We start from the raw sequence: 16,103 nt of genomic DNA on the forward strand, positions 1-16,103 counted from the left end.
AAAAGCTGGCAATTAATAAAACACCAGCTTAGAAAACCAAACAACTCAAAGGCTTTTGCAATCAGTTCTAGCATTACCTGTAGTCAGAGCTTCTTCCCTTCAAAATACCCTGGAAGACCATTCCACTAAGCAGGAAAGGTATAAAAATATTCCTTAGCAGCCCCTGCATCAGCGACCACCCCAGGGTTTTCTGTTTTGTCTTTTTTATCTGATCTATCAGCTCCCAAAGCCCCTGGCAAGCCTGCTTAATGGAGATTTCTCACCCTTGAACAAGACTGCCTCCAGTATTCAAACACAAAAGGAAATTAAAGACCTTTGAAACTTGCACAGAAAATGTTATTGGGGGTTTGCTGCCCCATCTTTAGGTTGACAATTGAACTTGATGATTTTAAAGGTCTTTTCCAATCTAAAAGTTTCAACAAGTCTATCCCAGTAACCCACACATGTCATGTAGCCCTAGGCTGAAATGTTTCTGGCCCCCATTCTTCTGCATAGGACCTCTTCTTGATGTGATTATGGGGTTTCCTTTACTCTTTAAATCCACAGTCTTCCATTTGGGATGCTGGGGTTTCTTTTCCTCTCCATTATTCATTCTAGATCAGGAGGCTCAGCCAGCAGCATCACCTTCTCACTGCTCAGAAAGAATATTCCACAAGCACATAAGATTCTTTTTAAACTCTCATTAATCAAGGCCTGTAATCCCTGGGATCCTGCCAGGCTTTGTGGCTTTCCTGGTGGTCTCCTCCTTCAAGTCTCACAGATAAATAATGCCCTAAACCAGTTTGGTCTCTGGAGGCCAACACAAAATCCCAATTTCCTTCTTGGGCTACGTTTCTCCCAGCTTAATCTCCCCCTGATTTAATCTACAATGAACATCTAGATAACTTCCAGGAGCTTTATTTCCTTGGAAGAGTTAAGGCCCATGTTTTAAGCTCCCCTTTCCAGGTCTAACACTGGTTTTCCAGCCCAGACTCCTTGTTTGTCACAGGGGACAAGCAGTGCCCACAGACACATCACCACCACCCTCTCAGAAGCCTCCACCTCGTGATGGTTGCCAAGTGTTGGCACACCATTTCCTTCAAAGAATTCCCACTGTGCCATGAAACAGAGGCAACAATTTGTCCTGGGAAAAAAACAGGGGGGAAAACCAGGATTTTAAAGCCAGCAGGAGGTTTGAAGGGAGCAAACACTGTGGCAGCTGTGAATGTCAGAGAGCAGCAGATTTCTTCCTGGTTGTGGAAGTATTAATTAGTTCACCTAATCTTTGAGAGGCATTAGGATGCTCTTGCTAAAGTTAAGCAGCTGCAGTGAATGAGCTGAGCTCCTGAGTAAGAGCTGAGATGGGAGATGGGAACAGGTAGAAGACTTCAACGCTGAAATCAAACCCTCTCCACAAGCAGCATTTATTTCTCTAGCTTTCCTCTTACCAAAGACACTGCACAGCCAAGGCTGGGAAATCTGATTTAAAGTCATTTTATCAAAAAGGATAAGTCTGTCATGCAGGAGAAAGAAAATTCCACTGTCCACGGAGTAAAAAGCAAAACCATCTTCATGCCTGGGGCAGAATTTAAGCTCTGGGCTGCCACAGGCAAAAGAAGCACTCCAGCCTAGCCAGGATTTTTTGTCATTTCTCCTCTGCATCCCCTGTTATCTTCACCATTTAAACACACCGACCCTCCTTGCACAAAGGTCATTTTATCACAGAGCTGGCCAGAAATCAGAACGGGGTAAAAAAGAGGAATAACTTGAGAACGGAGATGCTGCCTCCCCTTGCATTTATTCAATCCTGACATCTAGTGGGCATCAGCACCAGCGGGAAGCAGGAGCAGGAGTGGCCAGGCAGGCTCACTGACAGCCCTGGAATCAGCCACTGATTCTTTGTGCCACAGAGGATGTTTGCCACCCTCAGCACAGCTGTGGCTCCTGAGCACCCTCCCAAGTGTCCGTGCTGAACTCGCACTTGCAGACCTGCTCCAACCCCATGCTCCACGGCAGAGCCCATGGGAAAATGCTCAGGTCCTGCTCCCAACAGTTCCTCAACAACTCTGAATCAGGACACGGGTTTGGCAATTAATGCCTCTCCTTCGTTTCAGAGAGATCATCCAGGGGTCAGGCTGGACGAGCAGCCTGAGCTGAGGTTGCTGACAGCCGAGCGTGCGCCCGGAAATCTCCACATTCCTCCAGGATGAGCAACAGCCTTCTCTCTAACATGGGCTAGGCTCCATCCAGCTGATCATCTCTGCTCTTTGGGAACTTTTTTAGGCTAGTTCCATGTAGGACTGGACCCCTCTTTATTGCTGGTAGCTCTACCCGTTCCCAGCTAGCCCATGTGAGCAGGATTTGACATAGGGCTACCAACTCACCAGTGCCAGTCCCGTCCCGTGGTGGCACAAATCACACCAGCGCCTGGCAGTGATCACAGAATCACAGACTGGCCTGGAAGGGACCTTAAAGACCATCTCAGGGCACCTTCCACTAGACCAGGCTACTCCAAGCACTGTCCAACCTGGCCTTGAACACTTCCAGGGGTGGGGTGTCCATCACGGAGCATCTGTGCCATGATGTGCCAAAAAGAGGGTCTGGCAAATTAGATGCTGTGGCACCCTGGAGCCCAAATTCCACAAGTGCTGACTGAAGGGAGAGAAGGGAACTGAGCCCAGTTTTTCTGCAGTATCACTGCATGGTGTTGTCCTTCATCCATCCCACACCATGGGAATTCCTGCCCAGACACTGTCAGCATAAAAAGTGTCGGGGTGTACAAAAAACCAAACAGAGAAAATGAATATGAAAGGAGTGATTCTGCCATGGATGCAGGTTTTACTGCTTTTCTCAGAGAGCAGGAAGTCAGCAGTTTCCACCCTTCCCTGGGGACAGACTGCAGTGCTGGAGGTCTGGGCAGGGGCCGGGTGTCCTGTCCCATGTGGGCAGCTGCAGTTGCTCCTGTTCATTCCCCAAATCACTACACAGATCCAAACTCTCACTTCTTTCCTCATCATACAACTGCTTTGCATCGGAAGGGTGACAACATTTCACCTTCTGGTAAGGCAGCAAAGATCAAACAGCCACAAAGTCCCTGCATGCAGCGAGGCCCAGTCTCATCCCCCATGGTTTTGCTGTCTCCCTTCCCTTTTTTGCTGCCTCAGAGTTTCTGAACAGCCTCAAAGTCTGCAAGAGGAGAGAATTTCTACTCTGCACATTCCTTCCAGGGCAAGTAGTGCCTCTAAGGGTTTGGGGAAAGCTCCCTCCCTGTCCCTGCTGCTGCATAAATCTCCACTCCCCAAGCAAAATCCAACAACAAAACTCATGGTCTGCTTACACAGACCAAACCCTCAGCCAGGGGAGTTGGAAGGGAGCATCCCTAGCAAGGGTCATTGGTATGTTGGAGCACCGAGTGCTTGAGTCAGCAATTTGGGACCAGGAAAGTAATGTGGACAAAGGAAATATTGCTCCCTGCTGCCAGATAAACATCTGCACAGCAGATGCCACATCAGCTGCTCCTAGGTGTGAAGGCATTTGCATGCGTGCGGCCAGGAGCTTAAAGTACACTGCAATCATTTTGGCTAGTGGGCAAAAAAAAAAAAAAGAAAAAAAGGAAAAAAAGGTGGGGATTTTTTTTTGAGGGGGGAGGGAATGTGTGTGTGTAGAGAAGTGCATGTTTAATTATCACATATTAGCAAAATATAGAGTCAGAGAATATCCTGAGTCGGAGGGGCCCACAAGGACTGTTGAGTCCAGCTCCTGGCCCTGAGAACTGCCTGCTGGGGAACTGAGAAAAGCAAGAGTGAAACAGGGAAGTGTAGAAGCCCAGATGAAGCTGTTTCCTGTGTCAATCCACCTCATCCCTTCCAGGAAACAAAGCCAGGTCTTGGAGAAACAGGCCAGGAAGGTCTTCTGCTCACCTGGGCCAGAAAGACACGTATATATATAAAAAGACCTATGCCACAATCTCTTGAGCTCAGGAGTTTCAGAAAGCACCTAGGCTGTTCCTGTCCAATGAAGAATAATGGTTCTACCTAAAATCAGCACAGATGGGTGAAATCAGCTCTATTGGGAAAGAAGATGCTCAGCAAAAATTTGGAAGAGAGACAGATTGTGGAGGACTCCAGCACTGTGCATTCAGAGCAAAGGAATAATGGAATCTCAGGCTGATTTGGGTTGGAAGGGACCTTAAAGCTCATCTCATCCCACCCCCCTGCCACGGGCACGGACACCTCCCACTATCCCAGGCTGCCCCAAGCCCCATCCAGCCTGGCCTTGAAGGTTCCCAGTCCTGTTCATCCAAGCTAAAGCAAAACAATTGTGGAAAAGGAAAACATCACTTCCTCTGTTAGACCTCTGCACCTTATCAGCACCCTCTGCTTCCTGCTACCGTGGTGGTCATCGAGGGCTCTGACTACATCTTCTCAAGCTTTTGAGGTGGAAATTCCTACAAATCAGGTTACGTCGCTGCAGTCAGGAGGGAAAAATAGGCGAGAGTCAAACTGGGTGGGACAGAGGCTTTAGAGAGAAAAATAAGATGATTTTGACTGATAAATCCTTAAAAAAACCCCAACAAGAACCCCCAAGCTGCACAGCAACCTTCCATTTCCCGAAGAGCCGCAGGGTGGGCTCTGTGCAGGGAATGGAGAGAAGGGGACAAGACTGCTGAGACCCTTCTCAGGTGAGGAACACAGCAGAGGTCTGCCCTAACCTGGCCTTCTTCCAAAAGCCATTAGTACCTGACAATCACCGTCATTAGCAGCCCTCAGCTCTCCACATTAGCGACCAAGTACCCATTAAAGCCAAATTCCTGGTGGGCTACAACTCCAGCCTCTGGATTTGGAGTGAGGCTTCTCTGTCCGCAGCTGCTGCAGCCCGGAGAGAAAGGAATTAAGTGTGGGTGTATGCGTTTGAATAATCAATAATTAGCCGGGAGCATCACAGAAAATTACAAGAAAGCAGAGAGAAACGCAGAACAAACAAATGGAATAATGAGGTTTTAATAGCATCATTATGGGATGGTGGAAATGTCCTGGACACAGTTAAATTGGAGTTCTCCCCGGGAGACCTAACACATCAGAAGGGCTATCGATGGATCAGGGTGTATTTTGCATCTCATGAGCTCCTCTGTTGTTGTCAGAGCAGAAAGTCAGTTTGGGGAAAGACTCTCACTAGACGGAAGAACAGTTTGTTCTCCAAAAAGGAAAGGCCAAGGCATCAGGTTCTTTCTTCCCACGCTGGATCTTTGAATCTTGACTCTTCTCATTGTCCAATCTGCTTTAAAAACAGAGAGCAAGGAGAAATGTCTGAGAATTTGTCTCAGAACCAACCAAACATCCTTGGGAAAAGTGTATTCAGCTTCAACAAGTTACTTATTAATTTGCATCCCACCCTGTGGAATCTGCAAAAAGAAACCTGCATATGCAAAACATTTCATATGTGCACAAATGTCGTGGCAATGGCTAATTAGGGTAAAAAAAAAAAAAAAAGAAAAGGAATAAAAATAAGCAGACTGTTAGAAAAATTAACAATAGTGAAATAAAACCCACGGGACACAAATAAACACGTATTGTCAAGTCTCAAAATCAGAGATGGTTGAGGCTAGAAGCTGATGTGTGGTCTGCTCTGAGATGGATCTGAATTGAGAGTACAATATTCAGAAGAAATGGGAGATGTGCTTTTCCAAGGGAACATGTGACAACTTCCCCAGCACCCTGTAGCCTACACTGTGTCTTCAGCAAGTTGGTCACCATGGCAACTTGAAATTTTTCTGTAAGACAATTTTGTTAGTAAAATTTTAGAGATAGATTCGGGCAAGAAAGGAGAGTCCACACGTGTGGAAGGCATTAAATATAGTGACTCTCTAAGAACAGCTTGTCCAGGAGCCACTGAATCCTGCCTGGAGCCAGGCCCAGGCCCAGGCCTCCAGCCCTGGAGATGGGGGATGCCAGGACCAGCCACTGCAATCAGCCACTTGCTGGGGACCAAGGGACAACAGCAGAAACAGAAATTCCAGCTCAGTTTAAGGACCAAGTCTTCCCCCAAGAGGGTTCCTGTCTGGAGCCCAAAGGGGATGAGTGATCTCTATCCCATGGAATTCCAACCTCAGCTACACAGCCCTGCTTTGAGAGGGCCTTCCCAACTGCATGTTTCTTTGACGAGCTCATTTCTAAAACCCAGCACTGAACAACAGGCAGTTGAGAGTTTCTGTTCTTCCAGGGAAGGAAGTCCTGTTCGTGTTCTCCTGGAATTAGATGAAGGGGCTTGTGAAGTTTAAGGGATCATCCAAACTCCACGTCTTCCCTTAGTAGGAACAATTTCTTCCATGCAGCTGTGGGTCTACTCCTTCAAAACAGATCGAGAAGAGGGGGGACAAAGGGCAAGACAAAAATTGCTGCTGCTCACAGCACCAGGAGGATGTCACAGCGATTCTCCTCTCTGCTCTAACACCTCTGCCCCAGCCCTGCCACGCTCTGACCCCAGCAGCAGCAAAGGTCCTGCCGGGCTTTGTTTCCCTCCGAGTCCTTTGCCTCTGAACAGATGAAAGCATGCTGTCCCCTGCCACAGCGTGTCACAGCTGCCAGGTGACACCGAGGACTCATCACAGCCAGGCTCCGTGGCAGGAGCAATAAAACAGCAGCCTGACATTTCCCCAAGCGCCAAACTGCTCCAGCTCTGGCTCCCAAAGCTCATCCGACACGGAGCTCACGCACCCTGCAACAGATCCCACCCTGCAGGGACTGTCCTTCCCTCTGGTGCTTCGCTTTTCTTTTTTTTCTTTTTTTTTTTTTTCCCACAGAAAGCAATAAGCTGCTCTATGACAACCCGTAGAAAGTGGGTGGGTGAACGGGAGAGGCAAAAACAAAGACATGAGGATATAAAACCGCAACTAAAATCAAGCAGCTTCTTAATGAGGGCACTGGGGATTAAAGCTCAGTTTTCCATACCCCAGGAGAGCTGTGAACCCTGCTCTGCTATTATAGTCATAGGAGACAGATAAACAAGCATCCATTTCACTCTGAAGGTCAGATTCTGGATTTCTTAGGTATGAGAAGAGGCCCAGTGCTGCCTGTTACTCTTCCATTGAAAAAAACCCCACCCTAATATTCAAGGATGCCAGTCTATCCCAGTGCTGCTAATCAGCTCCTCACTGCCACCACCCTCCTGCTGCCAGCAGCAAGCTGTGCCAAGTGGCAGAGTCCTCAGTCAGAGAGCAATCGTAAGGAAAATACAGAAAACTCGAGGACGAAATCACAGCCCCTTGGCATGATGCTGAAGGAAGTTGATTTCCTGTTAAAAAAACACTTTCCTTGTGTGATTAATGAGTAAGACACAATCAGCATTCATCATCTACTTGTATTTTGTAAAGGAGTGCATTTTGCAAAGGAACTTGCTTCTTGATTTTCCTGTTCGAGGGCATTAAGCATTGCTGGGGAGACTCCAGATATAATTCACGGGTCTCCACAAGAAAAAACTACCTTAGGCAGGTGATTTTGGGACAGCAAAGCATCAGGGCCCTTTTGCTCCCTGGAGATTAAGGTGGTCGGCAAGTTTGAGCAATTTTTAGGCTTCTCTTTGCAATTCCATCTCGTTGCAGGCTCAGGTTGTTAACAGGTGATCAGCCCTTGTACAGCAGCTTTTTCCCCCCTCCTGTCACTCCCGGTGTGCCTGAGCTATTTATGGGAAAGACTGGCCCCAGAGCATGCCACGGGAATTTCACAATCTCTCCATTCTGGAGATGGACGAGGAAATAAATCCAGAAAATCTGATTAGGACTTGTCACTGAAGTAAGCTCATTAATCATTGATGGGGTTTTTCATATTCAATTTCTAATTCCTGCAGGCACCAGCAGACTGGTGGGTCTGAAGTCTGCAGACTTGAAAATGTTCTTTATATAACAATGGCACTGATTTCTTTTTTTTTTCCTCCTGAATATTTTAGCACATTCTAATAAATAAAAAGAGCTACAAAGCACCAGTGAGTTCATTTAGACTAGCTTCTTGCACAAAGTCAGGCACAGAATTCTCCTGAAATAATTCCTGAAGCCAAAAAGATAAGAAGGCCTAGCTCAGAAATGTAAAATCCAGCATGAAAAACTGTCAGCCACTTGCCTGAGCAATTTTTGCAGCAGTCAGTTACCCATTCTGGTGTGTAAAAGAAAAAAAAAAAATCACATTTAATTTCTTACCTGGACTTGTCTAGCTTTGCCTGTCAGCACCAGGTTCCTTCAGTAAGAGATGAAAGTCTTCTATTATTAAATTGCTATTTCCCCAGCCTCCCCTAAAATCTTCTCAGCAAAGCTAAGCCAGTCGAGCCTAATGCCATTTCAAAACTCAGCACTCATTTCCCATGCCCCCACCAAACCCTGCACGGCTTGTAATAATGCCAGCCAGGATCACATATATGCCAAAACCCAGGAAAAACAGCAGGGAATAACTTTTCCTGGCCTCAGACACATAAAATCTGTTTAATTTTTGGCTTCAAATGAAATCCTCTAATTCTGGATACCAGCAAAATCAGGAAGATTCCTCTCCAGACTTTGCAACTAATAAGTCAAATTGATAAAAGCAAGAGAAACAAGGGGCTTTGGGGGTAGAGTTGATATTCTCTTTAAATCTCCTGATATATCTGCCTCTGACACGTCCAAAACCCAGGAAACTCATTGGAAAAAGCAGCTCCATAGGTGACACTTGCATGAAATACAGCTCCATAAATGACACTTGCAACCTGCAAGAGCAGGCAGAAAGTATTACATTTCGAACTGCTCTGGCTTTTAAGAACCATAAACTTCTCCCCGCTTGCTTCACCTTCGTTCTATTTTCAGGAAGATTTTACATTTTGCTTTTGGTTTGGAGATTTGTTAGAAGTTAGACACGAGAGCACAAAGCATTTCTGAGTGCTGCTTAAAGGGGATAGGTCTTCTCGAGAGCAAGAGAATTAAAGATACCTAACACTTCCCAAAGGCAAAGAAAAGTTAGAGGTTCCTATAAGAAGGCAGGCAGTGATTAAAAAGGCCTATTGGCTTTAGTGGCTCAGGGATAAACTAAAATAGCATATGGATTTAATGAAATAATTCTTACAAACACAGCAGAGTGCCTGGGTTTTCCTTTGATATCTTGTTTCCAGGAGAGCAGGAGGCTTGTCTCCTTCAGCACATCGAGGTTTACCACGGATATGCTTATGAGTAACATGTGTTGGCTTTTGGTGAGTCACCGGTGCTAAATTCCATCTAAAACTGTCTCGTTTCCAACGCAGCAGGCTGGAGCTGAGCTCCACACACAGGGAGCACTCAGTTCTGGCACTCCACAGGGACAGAGACCTGCTAATGATATGTACCCGAGCGCTCGGAGCCTTTTTAATCACGAAGACAGAGCACTAAGTCATTTCCTCTTCCCAACTACTTTAAACCTGTTTAGCATGCCAAAGAATGAGCTCATTCCGTGTTGCTAAAACTCCTTCAAGCCACTTCCCTTAGATTAACGCCTTAAGACGGCAGGTAAAGCATCGGCAGCAATTAGAGCTGCTCCCACACAGAGCCGCAGAGGCAGGTCAGCAAAGGTGCTTTGTGCGGGATAGGCTCTGCCAGCTCCAATAAATCACGGGTGCCTTTCATTAGCATTCCCATTAACTGGCTTCCAAACATCTCCTTCACAATTTCTCCGAGACAAGTGCTTCTCCCCACCGTGGTTCTCCCAGATCCCTTCAGTTTTTGTTTGAGGAGCTGTGTGGCCCTGGGGCACTTGATTTGGCACAAAGACACGGCCATTCCTCCATATCCCTTCTCTGGATATGCTCCAGCCCCTCACTGTCCTTGTCACGAGGAAAATGGGGGTAAAAAGGCTAGAAGCCTACACTAAACTCAAACTCTGAGTTTACAGAAGGATTTTCCTGCACTTTTTGCACACTACCTGTACCCCCGGACACTGGTGTATGTTGGAGGATACAGGATGGACAACTGAAAAGTGAGGGACAGCCACAAGCTCTGGAGCTGGGATGTCTTCCAAGCAGCTAAAAGTCCTTCATCCTGAGCAGTCACTTCCCCACCTTGCCACAAAACCTGCAGACCCAGGGTGTAAAAAAGCTAACCCTAAGCCTAACCCTAAGTCTACCCTAACCTGAGCCCCATCCAGCACTGGTGGTGCAGATCAGAAAGATGGAGGAGCAGCAAAGTTGGGATGGCAGCCCCAGTGCTCCTGGAGCTGTAGGTTCTTTGACTCTCCCAACTGTAACCCTAACCCACACTCACCCAACCCAGGTTATTCCATCTTGCCAGGGCTGAAGTAGCTGGGTTTGTTCCAGTCTCTGCGGCTGCTGCCTCTTCCCCTTGAAGGGAAGGCTTCAGGAGCAAAAGCATCATCTAAAAAAAAGAACATGGAGACATCTGTAAGCATGAGATGCTTTCAGACTTGTGTTGATTGTTGCCCAGAGAAGCCATGGCTGACCCATCCTTGCAGGTGTCCAGGGCCAGGTTGGATGAGGCTTGGAGCAACCTGGGATAGTGGAAGGTGTCTCTGCCCACAGCGGGGGTGGAACGAGATGATCTTTCAGATCTCTTCCAACCCAAACCACTCTATGACTCTAGAATATAAAATATTCAGCACTGCATTCTGCACACAAGTGCTGGTTATGAGAGCACAAATCTGGCAATCCAAAAAATGTATGAATCTCAGCATGGCCTGGCTTGGCAGGACAGTGCCCTCCATGCACCCTAAACTAGACACCCCTCTTCAAGGGAAAAACCAGTTGCCCATGACCAGGAGCAAACAGCTGATCTTTCACATTGTCTTCTCCCTCAGACAGATGACCTGGAGATGTTCCAAGAGGAAAACACCTCTTGGAACAGGGTATTCCACCATGGCAGAAGCTGGCTTACCTTCCCTGCGAGCGCTGCCTCGCCTGTCAGGGGTCGTTATGGGCACGTGCATCATCTGGAAATGAAAGACATTTCTTTAAAAACCTCACCTGGCAAGAAGTCCCACCTCTCCGTTGCCTCAGGCACGAGGTGGTCACTAAAGTAATTCCAAACCTCATTCTTAATTTGGCTGATAACCAGATTATTGCTGGTGCTCCTGCAATCCAGGGGTTGGACTCCATGATCCCGTCAAACTCAGGATGTTCTGTGATGCCAGCCTCAGTCAGTCACAATTCCTTCTCCCATCCAAATACCACCGCAGGCACACCAACACCACCTCAGCCAAACTGAGATCCCCTGAGCAGAGTTACAGCTCCACAGCAAGAGCTACAGTGCACTTGCTGCAGCCCTCTGCAGAGGGAAACACTTTACTTTTCAAGTGCAGTAATTCCCTTTGGCATTTATTCCTTATTAACATTGCAGGAAATATATTCCCCAGCAGGAATATGGCAACAGCACTGAATTTTAAGTGATGGTTAAGGAAGACTAGGGGGAAGATGTCTGCTTGTAAAAGCAAGTGTTTGTGCTGAGTGCCCTGTTAAACAATGGTTATGTCAACCCACAGGGGACTGACTGAACATCCCAGACTGTTACACATTGCAGTGCTCCACATGCAGTCTTTCTGCTCTGCAGAGCCGGGCTTCCTGGGGTGCACTCACTAGCCAGCTCTGAATGGAGATTTTGAGAAAAAAAGAATAAATGAAGAGCTAATTTGGCAATTCAAGCCAAGGAAAAGTAACAAAGAATCCTATTTGCTTACACGGCGGCTGGAGAGGGACTTTTCACAAGGGCTTGTTGTGACTGGACAAGGAAGACTGGCCTTAAGCTGAAAGAGAGCAGGGTGAGATGGGATAGTGGGGATAAATCCATCCCTGTAAGGGTGGGCAGGCCCTGGTACAGGGTGCCCAGAGTAGCTGTGGCTGCCCCTGGATGCCGGGAGGTGTTCCAGGGCAGGCTGAACAGGGCTTGGAGCAACCTGCGCTAGTGGAAGGTGTCCCTGCCCACAGTAGGGGTGCAACTGGATGGACTTTAAGATCCCTTCCAACCCAAACCATTCTGTGATTCTACAATTCAAATTCTTAATTTAGCTCTCTGAATTCTCAAAAAAAAAATAAAAGCTGTCCATAGCCTTGCTTGTTAAATTGTGTTCCCTCAAGCACAGCACCCACTGTAGAGCTGTAGTCTAAGTGCAGACACACAAGTTCAAGAGTTGCTTCACGGATAAAGTGGACACTGACACAGTTTGGAAATGGTCCGTAGGAATTCCCAGGTTAGGTCAGCATTGAATAACACCTGTAAAACCAAAAAAAGAGCCCAAAAAGGGAACAAAGATCTTAGCAGACCAGATGTCCTTGGGCTGTGCTGTGATGATCTGCTCAGCTGGGAGCTGGGATTGGTAAGAGACCAGAGCCGTAGGGATCTGTGTGTGTCCAAGAAGTGCCAGCCACTGTTCTCCAGGCCCATACTCAATGAAAGAAGTGCTGGAGTTGACAGATCTGCCAGACTGCCACAGAGTCACACTCTCCCAGGCAAGGCCAGAGCCCTCAGATGATGGAAAGGGAAGAGTTACGGCTGACAGATGGATTTCAAAGTATAGCCACTTTCCTGACCCAAACCTTCTCCTGCAACAGGAGCACACACAGACACCTGACTTCTCTTTAAAAGATGGTAAGCAGAATTTTCACTCTTCCAGGCAGCAAAAATGGGTTTTCCCCTTCCTTACCTCCTCGCTGCTCATGGATTCCGAGCTGAATGTGCTGCGATGGCACCGCACGGTGATGTTGGCAATCAGCCCCCCAGAGACTTCCACAACGCTCCTGCAGGAAGCAGTGGGCTGTAACAGAACAAAATAGAGCCAATCTCACAAAGCAAACATCCAATACAAACCCTCAGTGGTGGTGGGAACCTGCAGAAGGATTTAAAAAACAAATTCCAAGAGAAAGAAACCCGAAAACAATTATACAATGATATGTTATTGCTCCCCAGCCATGTGTTTGTTGTACAAACCTCTGAGCCTGCTCGGGGTAGAGAAAACCTCCACATCCTTTTCACAGCTCAGCACAAAGAGAAGGACAGTGCAGGGCTATGCCAACAGCAGCTCCAGCTCTGGAAATTAAACTACCTTTAAAGATTGGGGTTAACCCTTAAAGAAGGGTTAAACTACGCTTAAAAATTTTGTCTCTCCAATTGGACAAAAAACTGCAGCAAAACCTGCACTCAAGTTTGGAAAACACATCCTCACATTACCATATTGCCCTGGGAAGAAAAGGAGGATGGTGTCAATTTAGGATACAGGGATAACACTGTAGCAGCCAACTTTTGTGTTTTTAAAGAAAAATAGCAAAGCAATAACCAACAATTCTGTGTGGTGCCATCTACACACACGCATAAGCTGCTTAGCTCCAGAGCAGAGGTGACTTGGCCTGAGTAACTGTGCACAGAGAAGTCCCAAGTCTGTGCACAGACTCAAAGACAATACATTTCCACCAAAGCTGGTGATTTAAGACTCAGAGGAGAGCAAGAGCTGTATCAAGAGGCTTTTTATTTCAGGCTGAGAGTGAAAAATCCAAAAGAGATCAGCACTGTCAGCACAAAGAGAGGATCTGCATGACATAGGAAGGTAACACTTCACGTGGTGCCCAGACAGATAAAAGCAAGTGAAATATCATATTTTCTACCCTCTTATCTTAGAGAACAAGCCATTCCTTCCAGGATTTGGCCCCAAAAGCACACATACCTTCACTACACACTGCTCCCAGACACAAATCCTCTTTTCAGCTCCCTGCCCTCCCCACTGAGCAGGCAGAAGAGTTTCCCACCACTGACCCTTCCCACCCAACACCCACTCCATGCTGCAGGTTGTATCAAAAGCAGCCAGCCACCCCTCACTTCGCAGCACCAGCAGCACTACAACCCTTCCTGAGAAGATCCTGCATGGAGGGGAGGGTTCCCATTCCCACCAGGGGCACCTACCACGAAAGGGCCAGTTTTGAAGTCACAGGTAAAGGGGTCTCTCCCCGAAGCTTTGGTGCACACGGTCTCGCGGATGCTGAAGTGCAGATCTAACCCGTAAGTATCGCTGTCCCACGTGTCCACCTGGTGAAAGCAGGGTCAGCACAACACAGCATTAGTCCTTTTTGATTATTCTTTTCCCTTTCTCATAGTCCAATCAATGCTTTAGCTCAAGATGGGAGACTTAAAAAAAAAAATTAAAAAGCAATGTCCCCCAAAACCCCCCAACAAATAACAAATTCCCACTACTTTCAAATACTTGGGGGTTTTAATCAAAATTATATAAATCCATATGTCATCTTGACATTCATTCTTGCAGGGACTTGATACAGGACACCTATAGAAACAGAAAGGTTCTGAGGGTGCTCAGGAGCATGAACTTTATAACTTTGAATTAAGAAGTTTTAACTCCTTAACATGGGGAGTATCCAGTATAATTCTGAGCACCACAAATTAAAACAGATAGGGGTTTCTTGCTTGCACCTAGACTGTAGTAGATTTAAACCAGAATTGGTGCATAGAGACAGATTACATTAATAAAGATCAGAGAAAGAATCCTGACTTGTGGAGGCATTAAATCAGCAAGGAGCTTCAGATGAACCAGGCTGCTTGATGCCCAAAGCAAAGCCGTTTGCTGGAGGTATTTAAAAACATCACTTTTGAACAAAATCCTACAAGACAACCCTCAAGGACTTCTACTCTAGGCATGAAAAATCTGAATGCCTAAAGTATTTTAATTACAAACTTACATAAAAAAGATACTTAGGTTACTGAAGTTGTAACTTCAGATAATGGCCCAAACCCACCCTCTTTCAAGCAGCATCAGCCAACTCCAACTAAACCTGGGTTTCTAGGACTGGGTGGAAAAGAGTTTTCCATCCCAGGAAAGCACATTTCAGGTAAAGGATCTGCATTGTCTTTGTACTTACTCCCATGACTCGGCTCCTGACAACACCATACAGGTTTCTGCTCCATGACTGGGAATTGATCCGTGCAAGGGAAGCATTGAGAGCCTCTTCTGTGACAGGGAGGTCATAGTCATATGCTGGAAACCCTGAGAGGGAGGCACAGTTCCATCAGAAGTCCATTGTAGGATTATACTTTTCACCCCCAAAACCACCCTAAAAAGGAGGACAAGGCTCCAACTTACCTGAACATGAGAAAACGCTCAATGTGAGGAGAAAAATTAGGATCCTCATAGTGTGTCTTCCAAAATCCTCTAGTCTTTTTCCTTTCCAAGCAAGGATTCCCAGTGCGTGTCCCTCTGTCTTTATATAAATGCAGCCTTGATCCTACGCCTGACCTCCCCACGTCCAAGCTCTGCTCCAAACATTGCACTTTAAACAAATTGATCCGGGAGTAAATATTTGTTGTCAGCTTTTCTCCATTTAGCAGTAATTCTCTGATAATTGATGGCCTGCAGTGCTTTTTTCCCAGGACTGAATTCCCCTCTGGGGAGCACTGAATTCCTGATATGTTTGTAGCCAAAGGCTACTAAAATCTAGTTATTTTGTTCTCTTTTAGCCATTAGTTTTCCATGGGATGAGTCAGCTCTGTCCTTAGCACTGGACCCAGGACGTTCATGTCTTGGCAGTCCCTGGAACCACTTCCAAGCTGGCATTCCCTGAGGATTCCCCAGCACCAGAGGAGAATTCACCCATGAGGAAGTGCCACCATCACCCTGCACCTATGAGGAGCGTCCTAGACACCAGGCACATGGCAGATCACTGAGACACAAAGTTTCACCCCAGAAGTTAATGGGATTTTTGGAAAATGTTGGAAACTGCTGCCTTCAAGCAAACTCACCTGTTGCTGCCTGTTCACAAGGCAGAGGTGGGTGTAACCATGTCCATTGTGAAGTGAAAATGAGTGAAAATATGAAATATTTTAATAAAACATTGATAAAAATATAGATATAAATTCAAAAAAAAATTTAAATTTAAAAAAATTTAAAATAGAAATAATTTTTAAAATATACATAAATTTTAAAATATATTTATAAAATAGTGAAAATATGAAAATATTCTTCCATATGAGTGAAATTCCTCCATTAACCTTGAAATTGCAGTTCTTGAATTCTGTGGCATGGGTTTATTTTAAGAACTTCCCAAACAGAAGAACTTGCAGGAGGCTCAAATTTGATAAGCATAAAGTTCCTCCCGCTTGTAAGCAAAAAGGAAAAGAGGTGGGCACTTTTTAC

The 16,103-nt window shown here is 46.3% G+C and overlaps 1 protein-coding gene across 4 annotated transcripts; it reads right to left on the minus strand.

Moving 5' to 3' along the window:
• Positions 1-4,963: 4,963 nt before the first annotated feature.
• On the minus strand, positions 4,964-15,163 carry SPP2 (secreted phosphoprotein 2). 4 transcript variants are annotated; one of them, XM_053983072.1, is made up of 8 exons: positions 15,054-15,163; positions 14,833-14,957; positions 13,865-13,987; positions 12,615-12,725; positions 10,853-10,907; positions 10,226-10,336; positions 8,168-8,204; positions 4,964-5,253 (listed from the first exon to the last, which is right to left on the minus strand). In XM_053983072.1, the coding sequence occupies exons 1-6, from the start codon at positions 15,100-15,102 to the stop codon at positions 10,236-10,238; spliced, it is 564 nt and encodes a 187-aa protein (XP_053839047.1). In that variant the 5' UTR covers positions 15,103-15,163; the 3' UTR covers positions 4,964-5,253; positions 8,168-8,204; positions 10,226-10,235. The 4 variants fall into 4 exon arrangements, with proteins under 4 accessions (XP_053839047.1, XP_053839048.1, XP_053839046.1 ...); XM_053983073.1 differs by having other exon boundaries at positions 4,964-5,256; XM_053983071.1 differs by lacking the exon at positions 8,168-8,204.
• Positions 15,164-16,103: the final 940 nt, after the last annotated feature.

This window comes from Vidua macroura, chromosome 7 (assembly GCF_024509145.1).
Source record: "Vidua macroura isolate BioBank_ID:100142 chromosome 7, ASM2450914v1, whole genome shotgun sequence".
Lineage (NCBI taxonomy): Eukaryota > Metazoa > Chordata > Aves > Passeriformes > Viduidae > Vidua > Vidua macroura.

Excerpts from the sequence above, each read along its gene's own strand:
- SPP2 (XM_053983071.1), bottom strand. The coding sequence starts at position 15,102 with ATGAGGATCCTAATTTTTCTCCTCACATTGAGCGTTTTCTCATGTTCA. Across the intron at positions 12,726-13,864 it reads TCAAAACTGGCCCTTTCGTG|CCCACTGCTTCCTGCAGGAG; the intron begins GTAGGTGCCCCT and ends GTTCTGTTACAG. Across the intron at positions 10,337-10,852 it reads AGGCAGCGCTCGCAGGGAAG|ATGATGCTTTTGCTCCTGAA; the intron begins GTAAGCCAGCTT and ends TCTTTTTTTTAG.